The 19862-nt window shown below is 36.2% G+C and overlaps 1 protein-coding gene across 6 annotated transcripts in view; it reads right to left on the bottom strand.

The window, feature by feature from the left end:
- Nucleotides 1-19862, bottom strand: part of rims1b (regulating synaptic membrane exocytosis 1b) — a 67685-nt gene that overhangs the window by 19592 nt on the left and 28231 nt on the right. For 5 of the 6 annotated variants that reach the window (XM_026204381.1, XM_026204380.1, XM_026204379.1 and 2 more), the window contains exons 5-17: nucleotides 18282-18550; nucleotides 15423-16297; nucleotides 11801-11841; nucleotides 11491-11601; nucleotides 9923-10022; nucleotides 9584-9707; nucleotides 9065-9111; nucleotides 8302-8420; nucleotides 7868-7998; nucleotides 7282-7453; nucleotides 6782-6935; nucleotides 4839-4895; nucleotides 1067-1220 (exon numbers count right to left, since the gene is read on the bottom strand). In XM_026204381.1, coding sequence (XP_026060166.1) covers nucleotides 1067-1220; nucleotides 4839-4895; nucleotides 6782-6935; nucleotides 7282-7453; nucleotides 7868-7998; nucleotides 8302-8420; nucleotides 9065-9111; nucleotides 9584-9707; nucleotides 9923-10022; nucleotides 11491-11601; nucleotides 11801-11841; nucleotides 15423-16297; nucleotides 18282-18550 — 2354 coding nt within the window. The remainder of the gene's footprint in view (nucleotides 1-1066; nucleotides 1221-4838; nucleotides 4896-6781; nucleotides 6936-7281; nucleotides 7454-7867; nucleotides 7999-8301; nucleotides 8421-9064; nucleotides 9112-9583; nucleotides 9708-9922; nucleotides 10023-11490; nucleotides 11602-11800; nucleotides 11842-15422; nucleotides 16298-18281; nucleotides 18551-19862) is intronic. The other variant, XM_026204376.1, reaches the window with a different exon arrangement.

Raw genomic sequence — 19862 nt, forward strand, 5'->3', positions numbered from 1 at the left:
GCCCAGTGCGCACTCTTGGAGGCTCCGCGGGTAGCGTTACAGATGAGTGAGGGGGCTGAGGAGACTGGTTTGGCGGGTTACCTCTTACTGGGATCCTCAAGTCATCAAGGCTATTAACCGAAGTAGGCTTCTTCAGTCTCGACCGTAACGCTGCAATGGTCATGTTCCCGCAATGAGAACTTGAGTCATCCATGAGCGCCATCTCAGCGTGCTTATAGCCCAAACATGTGATACTGCGATCATGCCTGTCAGCCGGAGTCAAACATTGGCCGTATCCAGAAATACACCATCTGAATGACATCTTGAAAAAGAAGTAGATCGATCATGTCAGCCCTTTGAAGTGCTGAAATGCACAAGGAGATAGCCGTGGCTACACACAGGGAAGTAGTGCAATCCTGTGCGAGCACTCACTCTGAGTGTCATGCCCACTGAACCAACAACGCTGTGAAAACAGCTGTTTTGCTCAAATTGTTGACACAGAGAGATTGCGACCACCACTGCACGCGTCGTCACACCAACACCACACAGAGGCTTCCTCGCAGAGACTCGAATCACCGTTCTGTAGAATCTTGCAGGAGACAGGAACAGCATTCACTGTCTGGCTCCGAAGCGAAAGACAGATATGCGAATGCACCTGCTGCTTGTTATATACTCGCGCTGCGATGCAAAGCAGCTGGTGCAATTATAGTATGCCAATATGCATTGGCTCGTTTTATTTCACTCGAAGTAGATAGGCTCTCGCAAGCGATCCCCATTCATCAGAATCACTTCTGACTCACGTTGTAGTGATCTGACAAAGGGGAAAGGGAATTATTAATCAGCAACAGCTCATAAGAAAAAAGTCAGAAAGAAACAAACAGTGATTTTCAATGGTAAAATAATTATAATGTTTATTATTATATGATTGAAAAAAATTATACTATAAAATAACATCAAAATAAATATTAATAAATGCAACAAATAAAAACAAATACAACAATGAATTTAACAAATTAATAATAATAAACTGTTAAATAGTTTCTATGATTGGTCAGTTAGGTTGTGGTATTCAGTTGATGTGGCTCACCTCTGCATAGGGACGTGTGCAGGTCGAGAGCGGGCTCTACATTGGTCTTCTCTGTGTGGGGACACTGAGCGCGAGCGATGCTGTATGGCTGCCTGTCTCTCAGGTACGGTCAGTGTGCTTGACCTCTCCCTGTCCCTGGAGTTCCTCTCTGCTGCTTTAATACAAGTACATTCTGTGTCATGGACTTGTTCCAGCCAAAAATAAATAAAATAGGGACATTGGAGAGTGACACATTAACATTCACATTTCTAAAACTACTACAACAATTCATGCCAAAGTATTGTGCTGAATTACCAGCACAATTGCTACTGCTCTACACATGCTAGAAAGAAAACAAGCAAAAAATAAATAAAGAAAAACTAAATCTGCTCTGTATGATTGTACTGTTAGGATTTGTCTGAATTTGTCCCCTTTTATGCATTTATTTTCATGATCAATTGGTGTCATGTTTTACATTTGACTTATATTTAATTCGCTTGGCAGAACAAATATAAGAATTAATTGCACATGATGCATGAGTTTAGTAAAAGGTAAGAAAGTCTCTAAAAAGATGGCAAGTCTTGTGTGGCAGTAGAAATCTATAAAGCCTTGAATTGTGTTATTGTAAAAATATGATATGGATTTATTTATTTTTTTGATGCTATCAGTGGGAGTTTTCCCTTACAAAAATTATTTCAACATAACGGCACCATACAATGGCTTCTTTATATCTTCTTTCTATCCATTTTTTCATTATTTTGTGGTATTTCTTGACATAGTGATCAAAACTACTTAAACAGCAAAAGCAATGCTTGATTCACATCTGAACTAATATTGAGCAAACAACACCACAAAAGCAATCTGTATCAATGTCATTAATTAATTTTCTAAAGTACAACTGTAAACCACTACAGATGATGCTACATTTCATCAAGGATTTGATGGTTACAACCACAGAATTTAACTAATTCATTAAGGATTTAACAGCATTTGTATCATTTTCACTGAAACACATACAGTTTCCACTACAATTCACTCATGAAAATGTCTATGAACTATGAAGTGAATGCAGGGGCGTAGCAGCCATTTTAAAAGTGGGGGGGACAGCTGTATGGTGATTTGACCCAAAGCTTATGTTCATAATAAATTCTAAATAGAATACCAATTGGCATTTTACTTTTTCAAATTTGGGAACATGACATGATAGCTTACAGGAACCTATTTTTGTTAAATCATACTCGAAATTTAAAAATACTGCAGGACTTTGAGACCAATGGGAGACCATCTATAATTTTTTTTTTTTTTTATGAAATAAAGATATTTTATGATATTTACAATATTTCAGTTGCACTACATTTGAACAATAACTTCTTTTTTTTAACAGTTGGACAAAAACAGGTGTTAAATGAGTATACAGATTACATCTACAGTAATTTTATACAACATACATTTTATGAAAAATATGAGACAGATAATCTGTGAAAAAATCAAGCTCCTCTGGCTCCTCCCAGTGGTCCTATTGCCATTTGCAGAAATACATCACTCCCGGTAAAAAATAACCAATCAGAGCTGCGGTCCGTAACTTTGTTTGTTTTCAAAATGTAGAAAAATGTATATAATAAGCGAGTACACCATGAATCCATTTTCCAAACCGTGTTTTTGGCTTGTCCTGAATCACTAGGATGCACCTATAATAAGTGTTTATATTCGGACTATTTTAGATTGCTTCGGGGTACCGCGGCGGAGTAACCCAGATACAAATCTCACCTGTTACACATTCTGGAGAGGTTGAGCAACTGCCCCCTCTCTCTGCCAGTGACGTCACAGCCTGCCTTTCCTGCAGACTAGTTAGGACATAAACAGTTATGAATTAAAAGAATAAAATTTGATAAAGTATTTTAAGATATTCGTTGCAAAACAAATATGATTTATTGTGAAATGATACGCGAGCAGCACGTAGACAAACAAAAGACAGCAGAAACCAATAATATTGTTACGTCTTATTTAGAAGACGCTTTTATCCAAAGTGACAATTAGGAGAGCATTTAACACACTGAATTCGGCGCGACGTGACGAGGTCCATACGGGTTCAATAGGTTAAATCATAACATGAAAACTTTATCGCGCGATTCGTGTCATCGCGACATACTGTAACATACTTACAGTGTGTGTTTGAAAAAAGGATGTAATCGTCCTTTACTTTTTTCTGGGGTGCATTTTATCCCAGACGGCCTAATAGCAAAGTGAACAAACGAACGAACGAAAATTCAGAAGAGCAACAAGAGATTTGAAGCTCATAGCAGACGCGCCCAGGAGATGATTCGCTCTGTGATTGGCTGAATGTTACTTCACTCAAATCTAAGTAACAAATCAGAGAACACTGCCGGAAATATTCACGCTGGATCCTAAAAAAAAAAAAAAAATTAGCAGGGGTCAGAAATCACCTGTTTCTAAAAGTGCGGGGGACGTGTCCCCCCCGTCCCCCCCGGTTGCTACGCCCCTGAGTGAATGTATTTAGCACGATTTTGAACTGGAGAAGCACACTGATTTGCAATAGTAAGGAATTGGGGCTTTTTGTAAAAGAAATCTGGCATGCAGGCAGTTAACGTTAAAAAGTAGATTTGGGAAGGAAGTGAATCGTCCCCCAATCAATGTTGAAAGGAATTTTAAATGTGCCTAAATTAAGCATTAAACGCTACAGGGTTTCTGAGAATTCATGACTCATGCATCTTATTGAACTTTTTATGATTGCTCCTCAAAGCACTAACTCTGAACAAGTGGAAGTTTTCCTAAATTAATAAACAGAATATAAATGGAAAGCACTCCAATATATCCCCCACAACCCCCAATGTTCAAATGAATCCTAAATAAATCCTGAGTTCTTTTATGTAAAAGTAATATAAATATAAAAATATGTCACATTATCAAGTTCTCATTATTGACATTAACTATATATATATATATATATATATATATATATATATATATATATATATATATATATATATATATATATATATATATATATATATATATATATATAGGTGCAACTGTATAACAAAATTTCAGTCAAACAGATTGTCCAGACAACAATCCTTAGATTTTATCTTGGATATCCAAGATACATAAGAGTATACCATGTTTACTGCAGGTCTGACAACTTGCAGTACTCTTATGTTCAAAATAGTCATGGAATAAAGTATAAAAAAACAGCTTATTTATCTTTTATGCTCTAAATTCTACAGCAAGCTTTTCTATGCAGGCATGCAACAGAGGTAACACCCATTTTCATAAGACCCATACTAATCATGTTACATGCTGTTATACACTGTTATAATCACTTTATAACCTCTAGCTACTCCAGCTTGACAACAAAATTTAACAGGTCTTATGAAGGTGATAAAAGTGTGTTTTATATAGATCGTGATTGTGGAGTCATTCCTCCACAGTGTCCATGCACAGAATTCATGTGGGGTGTTTCTGTGGTTCTGTGGTACACTCGACAGCCCAGCACAGGAGGAGAAAGACTCTGTTCTGTTTTTCTCAAACTAGCAGAGCCTTCTTTTGTTATATATTATTATATTCTAAGCATACACACTCTGTTTGATTTTATGCTTTCATCTTTTTGCCAATTCAGAATAAATTAATTTGTATGCTTGTATGCAACTAAAAGGCTCAAAAGAACAGGAAACAACAACAACTGTAAACGCTAGTAATAAATATGTGACATTAGCTTTCTTTCTCACCCTGTGATGGGTTTCTACTCTTCAGAGTAATGATTGTCCCCACCCACCTGTGGACACTACCGTTATACCATCATCATAATCTGTTTCAATGATGCGATGAGATCCTGAGACACACACACACACACAGCATACAGTTCAACTACTGAACATAAAGTACAACAAAAATTATAACTGCAGTGCAACCTGCATTCAAAGCAATTCAGTTTTACCTCATTTTTCCTCCACCCTCTTCTCAACACAAACTGGGGTATGAATAATTAATATGGTTGCATTGTTTGATCATTTGCTTGCTTTATTTATACTGTAGCTGTTGTTTTTTTTCTCATGTTCAGCAACTTCTGTCTTCTGTCATTGCTCCTCTGCTTTAAATTATCAGTATTAATCTCATCAATAACATTAGTGATGGAAATGTTCATTAACAAAGTCTCTTTTGGTTTTGAAAACAATAAAAACAGTTTATAATATGCGTAAGGATGATGTATGTATATATATATATATATATATATATATATATATATATATATATATATATATATATATATATATATATATATATATATATATATATATATAAAAATTAAGATAAATTGTAACTAATATAAGGCAAGATGTACAATATTTTTTAATGAAGAAAAGTATAGAAACTATATGTATTTTGTTTGTTTGTTTTTTTCAATAAATAATGATAATCATGCACTGGACAATAAACATCAGTAAACTAAAGTTATATAAAGCAATAAAACTACAACATGGAAAATTAATAACTGAAGTATAAAGCATTCACAGCATTGGATCACACTAGACTAAAACATTTTTGTCTTAAATTGAAAATTATCAAACATGAAATAAATTCAAAAGATTTTTCTTCAAAAGATAAAAACTTTTTTTTTTAAATACATTTGATTGCGTATAGAACAAGTACGTTGCTCTTCATGACATTCACATTTCTCACAGAAAAACATGAAATTAAACACATAGGACCTTATTTTAACGATCTAAAAGCAATTTGTAAAGCGCACGGCGCAGGTGCACTCAGGGTGTGTCCAAATCCACTTTTGCTATTTTAACGACGTAAAAACGGTTGGCGCACCCGGGCGCATAGTCTAAATGGTTGTCCCTATTATCTTAATGAGTAATGGGTGTTTTTTGGGCGTAACGTGCAATAAACCAATCAGAGTCTCATTTTCCATTCCCTTTAAGAGCCAGTTGCGCTCGTGCCATGATGGATTTGCCATTTACACCATGGAATTTGACAAGTGCAAAGACAGAACGCGTCTCCGAGATGAAATGGAGATGTTTGTGTGCGAGCAAATAGCCTAATTCTGATACATGTGTTGACTATCCATTATGACATGTAGGCATTTATATATATCTTATAAATGCATATAAAAATCTTATGCATTGCAATCCTTTAATTTTTTATATTTGGCATGTTTGTGTGCTGCTGTGCGTCCCTGTGTTAAATAAGCAGCGCGTACGCTCTTTAAATAAAGAAAAAACAATGCGCCAGACTTTAGACCAGGTTTGAGCTGGTCTATGGCTCAGTCTATTTTCAGCTCCTTAAAATAGCATTGTGCCTCAACACGCCTCTTTTCTAGACCAGCACGCAAATGCATTTGCTAATTAAATGATGTGGTGCTGGATGCTGGATTGAAACTAGCAAACATACTTACGCTTTGCCTTGCGTCGCATTGTGATGGGTGTATTATAGGGCCCATAATACTGACCAATTTAAAACCATGTAAATAAAGGAAACAATTTGCATCACTTGATTTTAACTTTTAACTGAGGACATCATCTATAAAACATACTTTCCTGAACAGGTAGCCTAATTGTGTTCATAAAATGTTTAAATTTGGGTTTAGATTTTAAGAAAATAAAAAGAAAAAAGAAAAAGAAATGCAAACAGTTACCTTGATTTCTTTTTATGAAGACCTCACTTTTTACAGTGACACACACTGTTAGAACAAATATGCCAGCTTATACTTACTTTGCAGTTTTTTACTTGGACTGTCTCCATGAACATGTCTGCGAGGGAGGCATGGGGACGGCTGGGGCAATGGTAGGGACGACACATCATGAGTCTGCAATTTGTACCAGTGTGGCTGGTCATCCAATAGAGCTGTTTCCAGCTCGATCAGAATCTGGTCAAAACAAAAACCAGTAAAAGGGAATTAGAAACATGAAAGAATAGGACTACCAGAGACACTTTACACCTGAGAAACATCAATTGTCTGCTTCAGAGCAACTGCACACCAGGGGGATGTATAAATTAGCATATTAACAAAATGGACTTCAAAGAGCAAATTGCTATGCTCCCACTGGCTTGGATTTATAAATAAATAAATATGTACATTTATATATATATATATATTATTACCAGTGGAGTCAAGAAAATGGAACACAAGTACACATTATGTGTTGTTTTGAAGCTAGATATAGATACCTTGACATCTTACTGTCAGGACATACTAATTTAAGCACACACACCTCTCCCAGAAATTCACTCTCTTCCTCTTGGACCCTGGGCTGGTCCCAAACAGTGATCTCCAGCATGCGCTCTCTGAAGTCTCTGCGGTGGACGTGAGAGTACAGGAACGTCTGGTTCCACTTTGGCTCTGCACTCTTCTTCACCGTTTTCGTCCGTCTCTTGCTCTTGTCACTATATAGACGAATGTAGTGTGTTTAAAAGAATGCATGCAGTCTGCAAATTTTGCAAATTACTCCTAGAAATCAGCACAATAGTCTGCAGATTCCATTACCGCTTGCTTATTATTTAATCTTTTGGCATGGAATGTATTTCAGATACTCAGCAAAACCCAAAATGGAAAATGCAAGTCAGATCTTACATTAGAGAGCTAGTGCATGGACAAATATATCATCAAAGACAGAAAAAAAAAAATTGTTAGAAAAAAAGAAAAAATTTTGAGGCCATCCGTTTACACTACCATTCAAAAGTTTACAGTCATATAGTTGTAGTACTTTTAAGTCTCAACTCTGCTAAGCAAAAATACAGTAAAACAATAATATTGTGAAATATTTTTGAATTATTATTAATACATTTTAAATATTTTACCTTCTATCAGGAAGAAAATACATTTTGACGTAGGGATTTCTGGGTCGTCCGTCTGGTCGAGGGGGCAGTTCTCGTGCTTGTAGGACATTGACAATAAGCTGATGGCCCACTTTATCATACCATAATTTCACCTTGGTATAAAAAAAAAAAAAAAAAACATTTATATATATATATATATATATATATATATATATATATATATATATATATATATATATATATATATATATATATATATAATTTAAAAATTATAATAATAATAAATAAACATATCAATTTCTCCAAGTTTTAAAGTGTTGGCAATAAAAAAAAATGTATTACTCAGTTAACAGATAAAATACGTCAACCTTGTCACATGCCACATTCATTTTCAGGTGTGAAAATTTGTCTACATCTTTTTTTCTGCAAAGTGTTTTCCCCCTCTCCATGCTCACCGACAGCTGTCCCGGCAGTACCAGAGGGAGGTCTCTCAACATCCCAGGACTAGTCGGAGACATTACAGAGATGGATGGACGCTCCATCTTTTGGGATTCATCTATAGAACTCGAACCAGCTATAAGTTCAAAAAGTTGACATAATAAGTATACAGCTGTGATATATTGCACACTTAATGGTAAAATGTACTTAATTTTGATTTTCAATCATAGTTTTTGTCATGTCACATTCGATAAAGATGATAGTTTACCCACATGTTGTTCTAAACCTATATAATTTTCTGTCTTATGTAGAACATAAAAGAATATATCTTGAAGAATGCTGGTAATCAAACAATGGTCCCATTGACTTCCATAGTATTTATTTCCCTCCCATGGAAGTCAATGGGAACCAACAACTGTTTGGTTCTTTAAAATATCTTCTTTTGTGTTCGACATACAGGTTTGGAATGACACAAGGGTGCGAAAATGATGACAACATTTTAATTTTTTGGTGAACTATACCTTTAATGACAGTTTTTGAAAATAATTTTGTTGAAGTGATTAACACTGCCCTTGTGTCAAACAATGGAATTCAATAGTGACTCTCTTTTTGATGCATTTTAACCGCGTGGAAAAAAGCAGCTTGGACATTCTGCTAAATATCTCCTTTTGTGCTCTACGTAACAAACAAAGTCATACAGGTTTGAAATGACACAAGTGTGAGTAAATGATGTCAGAATTTTCACTAGAACCATCTTTTTAAACTAGTCACAAAACCTACTTGATTCTAGAGGAGGATGTGATGTTCCTGGAAGTCTTGGAGTATCTCTGCAGGAAACAGACAATTGGAGCACAGGAGAAAAGAGTGTCAGTTGACAGATCATTAGCTTCTCTCTCGGTTCGTTTTTCCACACACATACACACAAACTTGACTGCACATTCCCTCTTGAGACGAGACATCATAGCAAAACTGTCCAGACGCAGGAAAGAATAGGGAACCGAAGGACCGCTCTAATGCGATGGCTGAACAGTTTTAAGGGTGAGATCAGGGTCTGGAGCATGTAGGGTGACAATGGGGACACTGGGAAGACAAACACTCTCAGATACTACTTTACTTACTGATAAGCTCTATAGACCTTTTTCAAGAAGTTTTTGGACAGAATTCGCTGAATACATCTTTAACATGCAACAGGAAGAAAAATCACTGAAGTCACTCATAAATCAAAAAGTTTGTTTTCTTTATTTAATTTCTAAACTAGCCGCTCGTTTTTTTTTTTTTTTTTTGGTTTGTTTAGCTTACCCAATTGGTCTGGAAACAACTATTTCCACTTGAGGTGCTGACTGGGACTCCAGAATAATGTTGTAAACTTCTTTTTTAGTTGCTCCAGGCAACGCCTTTCCGTTCCACTGTAAAACCTCATCGCCTGAAATCAAAAAAAGAAACCATTTAGCACTTGGCGGCGTCCTGCATAGACAGACTGACTGAATAATGAGCTGTGAAAAATTACACGTAGATATGCAACCAAAAATATCAACGGAGATCTAGCAGAAGACATTCATAAAGCTAAGGAGAAACTTAAATATTTAAATACTGCAACTTTCTTACAAAATAAGTCAGTCTAATTTTTATAATTATTACCTGCTCGTAAATGGCCTACAATGTCAGCCAAACTTCCTTTCTTTACTTTGGTGATAAAGGCCCCCAGTCTCCCTGCCTCTGTCATTTTTCCACCAACCACCTGGACAGGACAGACGCATCAAGTCAAGTCAAATCAGCTTTATGGTGTTAAACAGGAAAGTAACAGAACCACTTATACAAATCCAAAATTCTGCCATAAAGCAGCTCTAGTGGACAAAAGTGTCATTGTTTGGTACAGTTTTGATTCAGATGAGTTCAGTAATTAAACTAGTTCAATTCAGCGATGAGAAGCTCTACTGAGAACAGCAGTGTCGTTATTCAGCCCGCGTCATTTCAAGTTTTTTCTCATCCCGTAGCATCAGTGCTGTTTAAGCAAGCCAAAAGATGACAGTAGCAACGAACCCAGACTCCATTGGGTGAAAGAAATGGAGAAAAAAAAAAAAAAGAATAGTTTCCTTCCCCAGCTCCACCTGTATAGGTGTGCTCATGTTATTACATATAGTATTTGTGCATCAGCAGTATGTCTTAAATACTTACAGCACCATATCTGCCTATTTATTGGCCATAGCAAGTTACTGTACTTGCTTTGCAGCAGCAGTAATAATCTACAACAACATCAATAACCAAAAGCAGCAGCAGCGTAGCAGTTGTATTCTGCCAAGACCAAGACCAAATACAGTACCATTGTCATTATCATTCCCATGCCAAAATCTTTCAAGGGTTGTCATAATAGAACTATAACAAACCTTGTCATTGTTACCTTTATCATTACCTCCGCATCAGGAGCAGCGGTGATTCAAAACCACATAATAGAAAGAAGACCACCAGTTTCTGTGAGCTCAGTGTGCAAGGAAGTGGATTACTTGACAATCGGCATTCTGTATTTTGGCGTTCGCTTGTACAGTGGCTGTGAACTGTCAAAAAACTCAAACTGAAAAAATCGAACCCGATCTGAATTTCTTTTAATGACGGATGAATATTTCGGAGGCAGTGTGTAAACGTGATTGCCATAAGGTGAGGTCAATTTTTTTCAAAAAAGTGTGCAATGACCTTACTGTTGCAAAGGTTAGCAAGTAAAATCCAGTCATTTTAATGGGAATCAGTGCAATGAAGATTTTCACCTGATGGACTTCTGGAGGCAAATAAATTTCCCTATGCCAATTTCGCTTTGGGTTCAAGTTTTTGAACTTTGACCTAAATTTGCAGCACAGACTGAAAGCAAGCCTCTCTTCAGCAGTGACTTCTGTCTGGGTGGAGATTCCTAACTTGGACAAGGTCCTCCTTCTTTCTACTGAGCTGGATCTGCATTACACTTCAATTATAAAGCAAAAAGCTGTAAGGAAAGCTGTTGTTTAGGGCTGGTTTGTTTGCTAGCTGTCAGAATAGCTTTAGATGTTTATTTTATCATCATTATTTCCATATTATTAACTATATTTTGTCACATCTGGATGCCTGTAAAATTTCAATAGAGTAAACGGGACACAACCTTCAGTGTAGTCCAACCCCTCAAGTACAAAACACGGACAAAGATGTGATTAGCTAGTGTTAACTGCCATTGACAAGCTCACCTTCAGACCCAGCAGGGAACCGGCTTCTCGTGGCATGGTGGAGCGCTTACTTAGAGTGATGCGGCCAATCAAATGATCTCCCTCTTTGGATGGCTGCCAGCTCACTGGATGCTGTGAGGAAGCAAACAATGCTTTTTTAGTCCCATTTATGCTGAACACACATTGCTGACATGACATGTATATGTAAACATACAGTTCAATGAGTTCAGCTACAGAAACGCTGTCGTCAAACATCTTCTGTTTCTGCTATTATCCATTGCCACTGATACATGACTGAAATATATGATTGAAATACAATTGAAATACTAACGTGCCACACAGTTGGGTCCAGCGGATGACAGTCCCAGTCACCTGCAGAATAAAAATTAAAATAATTAATCCAAAATAGAGTTGTAAAAGCCTGATGGCACTCATAATGGAGGGCTGTTTTAAAAACTGTGTAGCTTCCAGATGAAAACCGATTTGTGAGTAATATACTATTAGACTTAACTTTTTTTATTTGTTAGAGTTATTTAGTAGTTTTATTAAGTTTACTTAGTTTTAGTTAATTAAATTACTTAATAGAACATGACAAATGTTGGCAACTAGCTGAAATAAATTTAATAAGTCCTTAAAATGTTTATTGATGTTTTTAGCTTTGACTGACATTAATCTATTTATTTTATTTTTTTTGTAATTACAAACTTGTTTTGTAAGGAACATGCTAGTGGATTCAGATACTTTTTTATTTTATTTTTATTTTATGTGAATTACACTTCTAGAAAAAAATGTATTTTCATATTTAAATACAATGTACAAAGGAGATTTTTTATCATTTCAACCTGTCAATCATTCTGGCCAATGTCATACAGAATAAATGCTTTAAAAGCAGTAAGAAAAATGAACTGTGTTTAACATTTAATCGCATGCGTAATTCTGACAGGCCTAATCAATACATGCCCAGAACTTGACCTTTACCGTACAGGAAGAGGGAATTATCTCTCTTGATATACTGTGTATAAGAATAGTCTCATAGATTTACACTTAAGAAGAAAACTAATGCTGTAAATTAATAGAGAGTTCATTTAACTTAAGGGGAGCATATCACAAAGTATCTTTGCCTTCAGCAACAGAGGTGGGGGATGTTTAAAGTGCCAAAGCCCAAACAAGATAATATATGGTCTGTATAAAATTTTACAGTCTCATTTGATCATCTTGATTACATTCATAAAACTGTCTTACAAGTCTAATGTATAGTGGCCAAGAAGACCCTGCGAACATACAGAATGAAGCAGGAGCTATTCCCTTGGCAATCACTGACATCCTAAGCTTCTGTCCAGTATTAGCTTGTCCTAGTCATCAGGAATGAAGTCTCATTAGCTCTGTGATTGTTAACAATGTAACATCTAAACGAAACGGTTTTACTTGAGTTTAAAAACGTTAATTAAAATCAACCTAATTCCATTAAGTTATACAAGTAAAACTACTTTATATGAGTTAAATCATGTAGAAAAACTCTTTGAAGTTACAATGCAGGTTACCCCTTATAAAATTATAATAACACATTTTATCAGAATTATTGCACTTTCATGTAACCACATATTAAGAAAATGCCAACTCATGTGAAGCGTCTATTCTACCTCTTCAGCTTTCCTAAATCATTATATTTCTCATATAAATGAACACACTCTATATGTTATGAAAACTGGAAAAACTAACTTCTCTCAAAAGTTTATATAGTAAAAATGTGAATATTGAGTTCAACAATTATTAGTAATTATATCAACACTTTTATAAGTATAAATCCTAAATCCTACTCAATTGGTAATAAATACACATGCACAACAATAATCACAAACAATACGTCAAGATTCAAGTTATTCTTGTTTAAGACCTTTTTCAGGATAAATAACCAGCAGACCAAAATTGGCATCAAATCAATAAATTCAATCAAAACGTTATCTCATCTCCAGTGTTGTTGCAATCTCTGTCTTTTGAATTTTTAGGACAGGATAGGAGGAGGTGATGGTGGGGTGACGCTAAATATAAATCTCATTTTCACAATTTTAACATAATTTGACCAAATTGGAGCTTGATTACAAACGAATAATGCCAAGGATTTTCAAAATTCTGCGGTCTGCAGCTGAGAGTAATGGAAAGAGCCAAAGCGTAATCATGCTCAGAGCTGGAATGGGTTACCCAAGGATGAATATCAAAAGGTCCCCAAATGGAACATGCTACATCCCAGGACTGATGAAAGCCAGCCAGTCAGTCACTCAGTGGTTTTATGTGAGAGAGCTGATGACCTAATTCCCAAATCTGGTGCCCTAAAATGTTCCAAATAAACAAATGGAGCTTCACTGCATGAATCAGCAGGGTTTGTTTCACAGACCTCAGACTCAAGACTGATCATCATGGTTGAACAGCTTCTATGACGCACGTAAGATGATGCTATGGCATGGCTATGAATTATGCAGAAAAAAAACTCTATATATATATATATATATATACATATTCATGTAATTATTAAAAACGTATTATAACATTGGGAGCTGACTGGAACTGATCAAAGCTGCAGTGCAAGTGTCGTGCACACACTCGCACATACAATACATTCACATCACCCTAGCTGACCCTGGATTTCACACTAAATGCAAAACAGAGCTGTTTAAGATGTTAATTATTTGCATTCATCGAAGCCGAACAAGTGAAAGTTGCATTTTAAAGATTAAATCCATAAAGTGTGGGTAGCAGTTTTACTGTTGTATTATTCCTGATTTGCATTTTCTCTGTGTTTTTATTCACTTTTAGAAATAGTGTGTGTGAGCAGAATAAAGAGCATAGTTACACTAAATGTTTTTTTTTATGTTTTTGAAAGAAATATCTTCAGCTCAACCAATGTTGCATTCATTTAATCAAAAATACAGTAAAAACTGATATTTTTATATATTCTTAAATAACTAGCTCAATATACATTAAAATGTAATTTATTCCTGTGGTCAAAGTTGAATGTTCAGCATCATTACTCCAGTCTTCAGTGTCACATGATCCTTCAGAAATAATTTTTAATATGCTGATTTGTATTATCAGTGTTGAAAACAGTTGTGCTGCTTCATATTTTTGTGGAGGTGATAGGATAGAAATAAAGAAACATAAATGTTTTAACATTATAAATGTCTTTACTGTCATTTTGGTCCAATATAATAAATTATTGGTGAATGAAAGTACTAGTTCTTTAAAAAAAATAATTATAATAATTCTTACTGACCACTAAACGTATAGTTTATATATACAATTTATTTGGACTAATACTGAATTAGTTGACTGCACTGTTCATTTGTTTCCAGTATAACATTTAAGAAAATAAACTTTCTTAATCAAAGACAGTTTCTCATTTTAGTTTAAAACACCCTCTACTTTAATAACCTTGTGTTTGGGGAAGTCATGGCCTAGTTGTTAGGAGAGTTTGACTCCTAACCCTAAGGTTGTGGGTTCGAGTCTCTGGCCGGCAATACCACAACTTAGGTGCCCTTGAGCAAGTTACTGAACCCCCAACTGCTCCCCGGGTGCCACAGCATAAATGGCTGCCCACTGCTCTGGATGTGTGTTCATGGTGTGTGTGTGTGTTCACTGCTGTGTGTGTGCACTTTGGATGGGTTAAATGCAGAGCATGAATTATGAGTATGGATCACCATACTTGGCTGTATGTCACGTCACTTAATCACTTAGTAATAAAATGGTGTCAGTGCCCATGGCCCAGAGTCCCACACCAAACACACACCATTAATCTGTTTACACTTACTGCTGCCATGATCATTGAAAAATATACAATTTAAAAAAAAAATAATAATAATTTATCACCAAATTTACCACTGTATTGTGTATGTAAACAAGAGTGTTCAGTGAATTTGGGACTATTTGACAATAATATGAGCTACATAAAGATTACCTACCTTTTTCACTAACACTTTCAATCTCCACATCCTCACAGCTGGTGTATTCAGGCGTGGAGCCGCCCTCTTCTTCCGAGCTACTGATGGACATCTGCCTTTTGTTGAGGCCTCGTTTGGGTCTATAGGCTCTAGGTGGAGGAGGCCGTAATGACTCAGATTGGTCAGAGCTAAGAGAAGAATCTTTACGCATGATTTCTGCAGCCTTTTCCCGCTTAGCCCTGTGCAGAAAAGCTGCGGACCCAGGTTCCAGATACCCCTTTGGGCCCCAGTCCTTTCCATCCCTGAGGTCTGGAGGCCCAGTAGGGCCCACTTGAGGGCCCCCGTGGCCCTGTTTCGTGAGGGATCCTTGTCCCCCAATGCCACCCCCCACGGTCCTGTCCACAGAATAAGCTCGATGGTTTTCTAAAAGGGCCTTGCGGTCTTCGTTGTTAGCCACTCGTTGCCTGCTCATTCGATTTCCAGCTGCCTCACCCCCATCTTGCATTAATCCAACTTCGTTGATGGCTTGGTCACTGTGATGACGCTCCTGACGCATTTTGGACACTTTGGCATGCATACGCATTTCCTGTTCCTCCTTCTGCGGTTTAACAGGGTAGCGTGCAAGGTTCGGGTCACTGCGGTACCGAGTCTGATACTCTGCCTCTCGTCTTTGACGCTCTCGCTCTTCCTCTTCCTGTCTACTTCGCCGCTGGGGATGGGTGGGCTCATCTTCTGGATATTCCTGCGAGTGGACTTTCTCCAATCGCCTGCTGTCACGCTTCTCACCTGGAGCTCGGTCTTCAGAGGCCTGTGATGACAACCGGCCTGGACCTCGTCTTCTCTCTCCACGTCCCACCACCTTTCCGTTCTGCTCGTGCAGGGACACTGGTCTCTTCCTATTATTCAGCAGACAGAAGTTGGAAAGACTGTGAGATACTGTATAGCATTTAGAATTTCCAAGTGCTGCATCCATTTTGCATTTACAACTGCTACAATAGCAGTTATTTACGATAAATAGCACAACTACTGTTTCAAATTGTGGGAATTCAAATCCAAAAAGGAGGTTAGTAGAATATGCATCTGATAGGAAGACAAGCAACAGTCATCATCTTATAAAGAGATTATAAGGCAGGAGGTGCAGTCCACGTACTGCCAGTTGAAAACAGGTCAGGATAAACAGATTTTGTTGAAATGTCCAGCTTAAAATAGAACAAATTGTATGTTGACAACAGGGATATGTAACACCACATATTTTGAAAACTGATTACTAGCTGACTATTTGGCCTTAACAAACCTCTCTACAATTTGAACTGCTCCACATAATCCTGGAACAACTACGAATTTGACATGCCATCTTAAAACATGGCAGTAAGGTCCAATCAACTAACAGTAGCTATATTAGGTGACCTTAACTACCATGTACTTACGTTTAAATTAATCATTTGATAGAATGCACTTATTTAGTAAATACGTGTTGAACATATATTTTTTTAAATACTTGCATGTGATTACATCTGTAATTAATTTCTGTAATTACATTCATAAGTAAACTGCTGACCAAACTCTTACATCTTAATATGCCCTTAAACAAACCCATACCACCAAACCTAACCTAACCCTACCTGTATCCCACCTAAATAGCAGCAAAATTGATTTGCAATACAATAGTTTTTATTTATTTATTTTTTATTTTTGTAAATACTATACATAGTAGTTAAGGCCACCTTATATAAAGTGGGACCACATTAGTTAATGCATTTGTTATGAACTAACAACAAACCACAACAACTGACAATTTAACACATTTGAAGCCTTTATTATTCTGAGCTAATCTTAATAAATATACTATTGTCCATTGTAAATTCATGTTTGTCCATAATGCAATTTAATATAGATTAAGTTATTATTCGCTGTGTGAATTATGAATGAAGGTATTCTTGCTATTTTTGGCCATTCATTCAAAGACCACGCAACTACGCATTCTTCAAAAATTACAATGACATTGTAAAAGTAATCTGTATGAATCTATATAGAAGCTCAAATTTTGGGTGTTGCTTTTGTGTTATTGTTACATCCCTGCCCCTGTTTTCTTTTTATCTTTTGAGTTCTAGGACTGACTCCTTTTTGGCGGACAGGATTGCTCTAATGAAGATCAGCTGCACCTGTGGCAAACTATTTAAGGAGCTCCTGAATTTTGACTAGTTCTATCTCATTTGGGTTTTGTGATTTTTGTTTGAAGAGTGCGTTCTTGAATTTGTGTTCGAACCCTAGACATTATTTGTTTAATTTTAAATAAACTTACAATTTCTTTATTTGAAATCATCTTGTCAGTTGACCTCTTTATGTTATGACTTTGAGCCGGGTCATAACATAAATTGGGGGCTCGTCCGGGATCAAGCAACACCCAAAGATCAAGTTCCATGAAGATATTTTGTAAATTTCCTATCGTAAATATATCAAAACTTGATTCATGATTATTAATATGCATTGCTTAGAATTCATTTGGGCAACTTCAAAGGCGATTTTCTCAGTATTTCGATTTTTTTCAATTGCACCCTCAGATTCCAGATCTTCAAATAGTTGTATGTCAGCCAAATATTGTCTGATCCTAATAAACCATACGTCAATGGAAAGCCTATTTATTAAACTTTCAAAAAAAGACAAAGACTGGTTTTGTGGTCCAGGGTCACATATAAACTAGTTGATCACACCCAAAAGACAACAAGCAAACCTTTATGACCCATTCTTAGTTGACACAAAATACAAAAGCTTATTTCCGTTGCCACGTAAATATGCACCCCTGCACTGCATACTTTGCAGGCTTTGAGAAATATAACTTAGGATTGTCGTGTATAAATTGTGTAACGTTTTTTGGCCTACTTGTCTCGTGGTGGTTCACTGCGGGAGCGTGAAGTGGGCATCGTATCTGCTCCCTTGGTGGGGTCACCAGCACCAGTGCTGGGTGGCAGAGTGTTGTTAGCAACCGGAGCCTGTGATCTGGAGCGCAACTTCCTGTCCTTCTCCAACTCAGGGACACTGAGGGGAGCGCCAACACTAAGAGGTCTCCCCCCAGGCCCTGATGAAAACCATTCTCCTGATTTAGTTAGGATTTCTTGCTGTTTTCTGCACAGGTTACATACCCACATCACCTGCATAGACAAATACAAGTGTTTAAGGCCAGCAGAGATTGATGATCATTGTAAATTATCAAGATTACAGAATCGCTAATATATTGGCATTCAGAATACTTGAATTACATTGTTTTACAGTATTTAAAAAAATAGGTTTACATTTAAAATAAGACAGAGAGAAAGACAGACATATAAACATAAAATGCATACAATACAGTGCATCCACACACTATCAAACATTGTTAATTCGTTAACTATATTTAGCTAATGTCATTTTAATCTAGCAATTTCTCTGAGCAATAGGCAAGGAATATGAACTGACATTGTTGAGCAGGTATAAATATGAGCTGCAATATTACATAATAAAGTCAATCACTCTAAACCAAGTTCCGTAAGGTACAGATGAGGCTATTTTCAAGTCAGTCAATCAACTTCTTTACAGTTTCCTACACCTGCTGGATTGCACTAATTGCTGTTGGCAGCTATATTTTGAAAAGTCATTCTAAGGTTGTAGATCACGGTACAAGCCTTGAAAGCTGATGGTACCTAAAAACCACATAAATAGATTGAAAAGCACAGTTTTCAACTTAATTCTTATTGAATTAGGAAGTTTACTAACAAACCTAATCTTAAAGCTAATAAGCTTGAAAGCTCAGATTTTATTGCATCTTTAGTGACCTGAAAGATTGTGCAATTTAATAACTGGAGGTCTACTAAGAGCACAAATGAAGAGAATCAAGAAAAGAAAACTGTCATCATGTCATTTCAAGTCCATAACATAAGACTTATGTTCATTTTTGGGACACAACTGAAAAGATATTTTTAATATTCTCTAATTTTTTGTATCCACTGAAAGTACATGCTACCAAAACTTTTATACATTAAAAAGTATTGAGCAACGCACAAAGCTCTTTAATTATGGCAACCATATTTGCTTGACGTATAAGAACAAATCTAATTGGTTCTTGCAAAAAATTTAAAATGCTTGCATGACACAAGAATTTCACCTTACATTTACCATATTTGATATGCTCGATTTATGTGCATTGATTGATCAGTTATATCTGAATGAAGGCTTAAATGAAACATATTCATCATATAAATCAATTGTGAACTTACCACTTGATTTATAAGGATTACTCTTACAATCTATTTATGAACTTAATTAAGTGTCAAAATGTTGGTTGTGTGGACTTTCAGAGAACAAACAGAAATCTGTCATGTTTCAATAAAAATATCTTAATTCATGTTTCGAAAATGAACAAAAGTTTGGTGAGAAAAGAACCTTTAAAAACTCTTAGAAAAGCTTACATTTGAACATTATAACAAT

This window comes from Carassius auratus, chromosome 26, assembly GCF_003368295.1.
Source record: "Carassius auratus strain Wakin chromosome 26, ASM336829v1, whole genome shotgun sequence".
NCBI classification, from domain to species: Eukaryota; Metazoa; Chordata; class Actinopteri; order Cypriniformes; family Cyprinidae; genus Carassius; species Carassius auratus.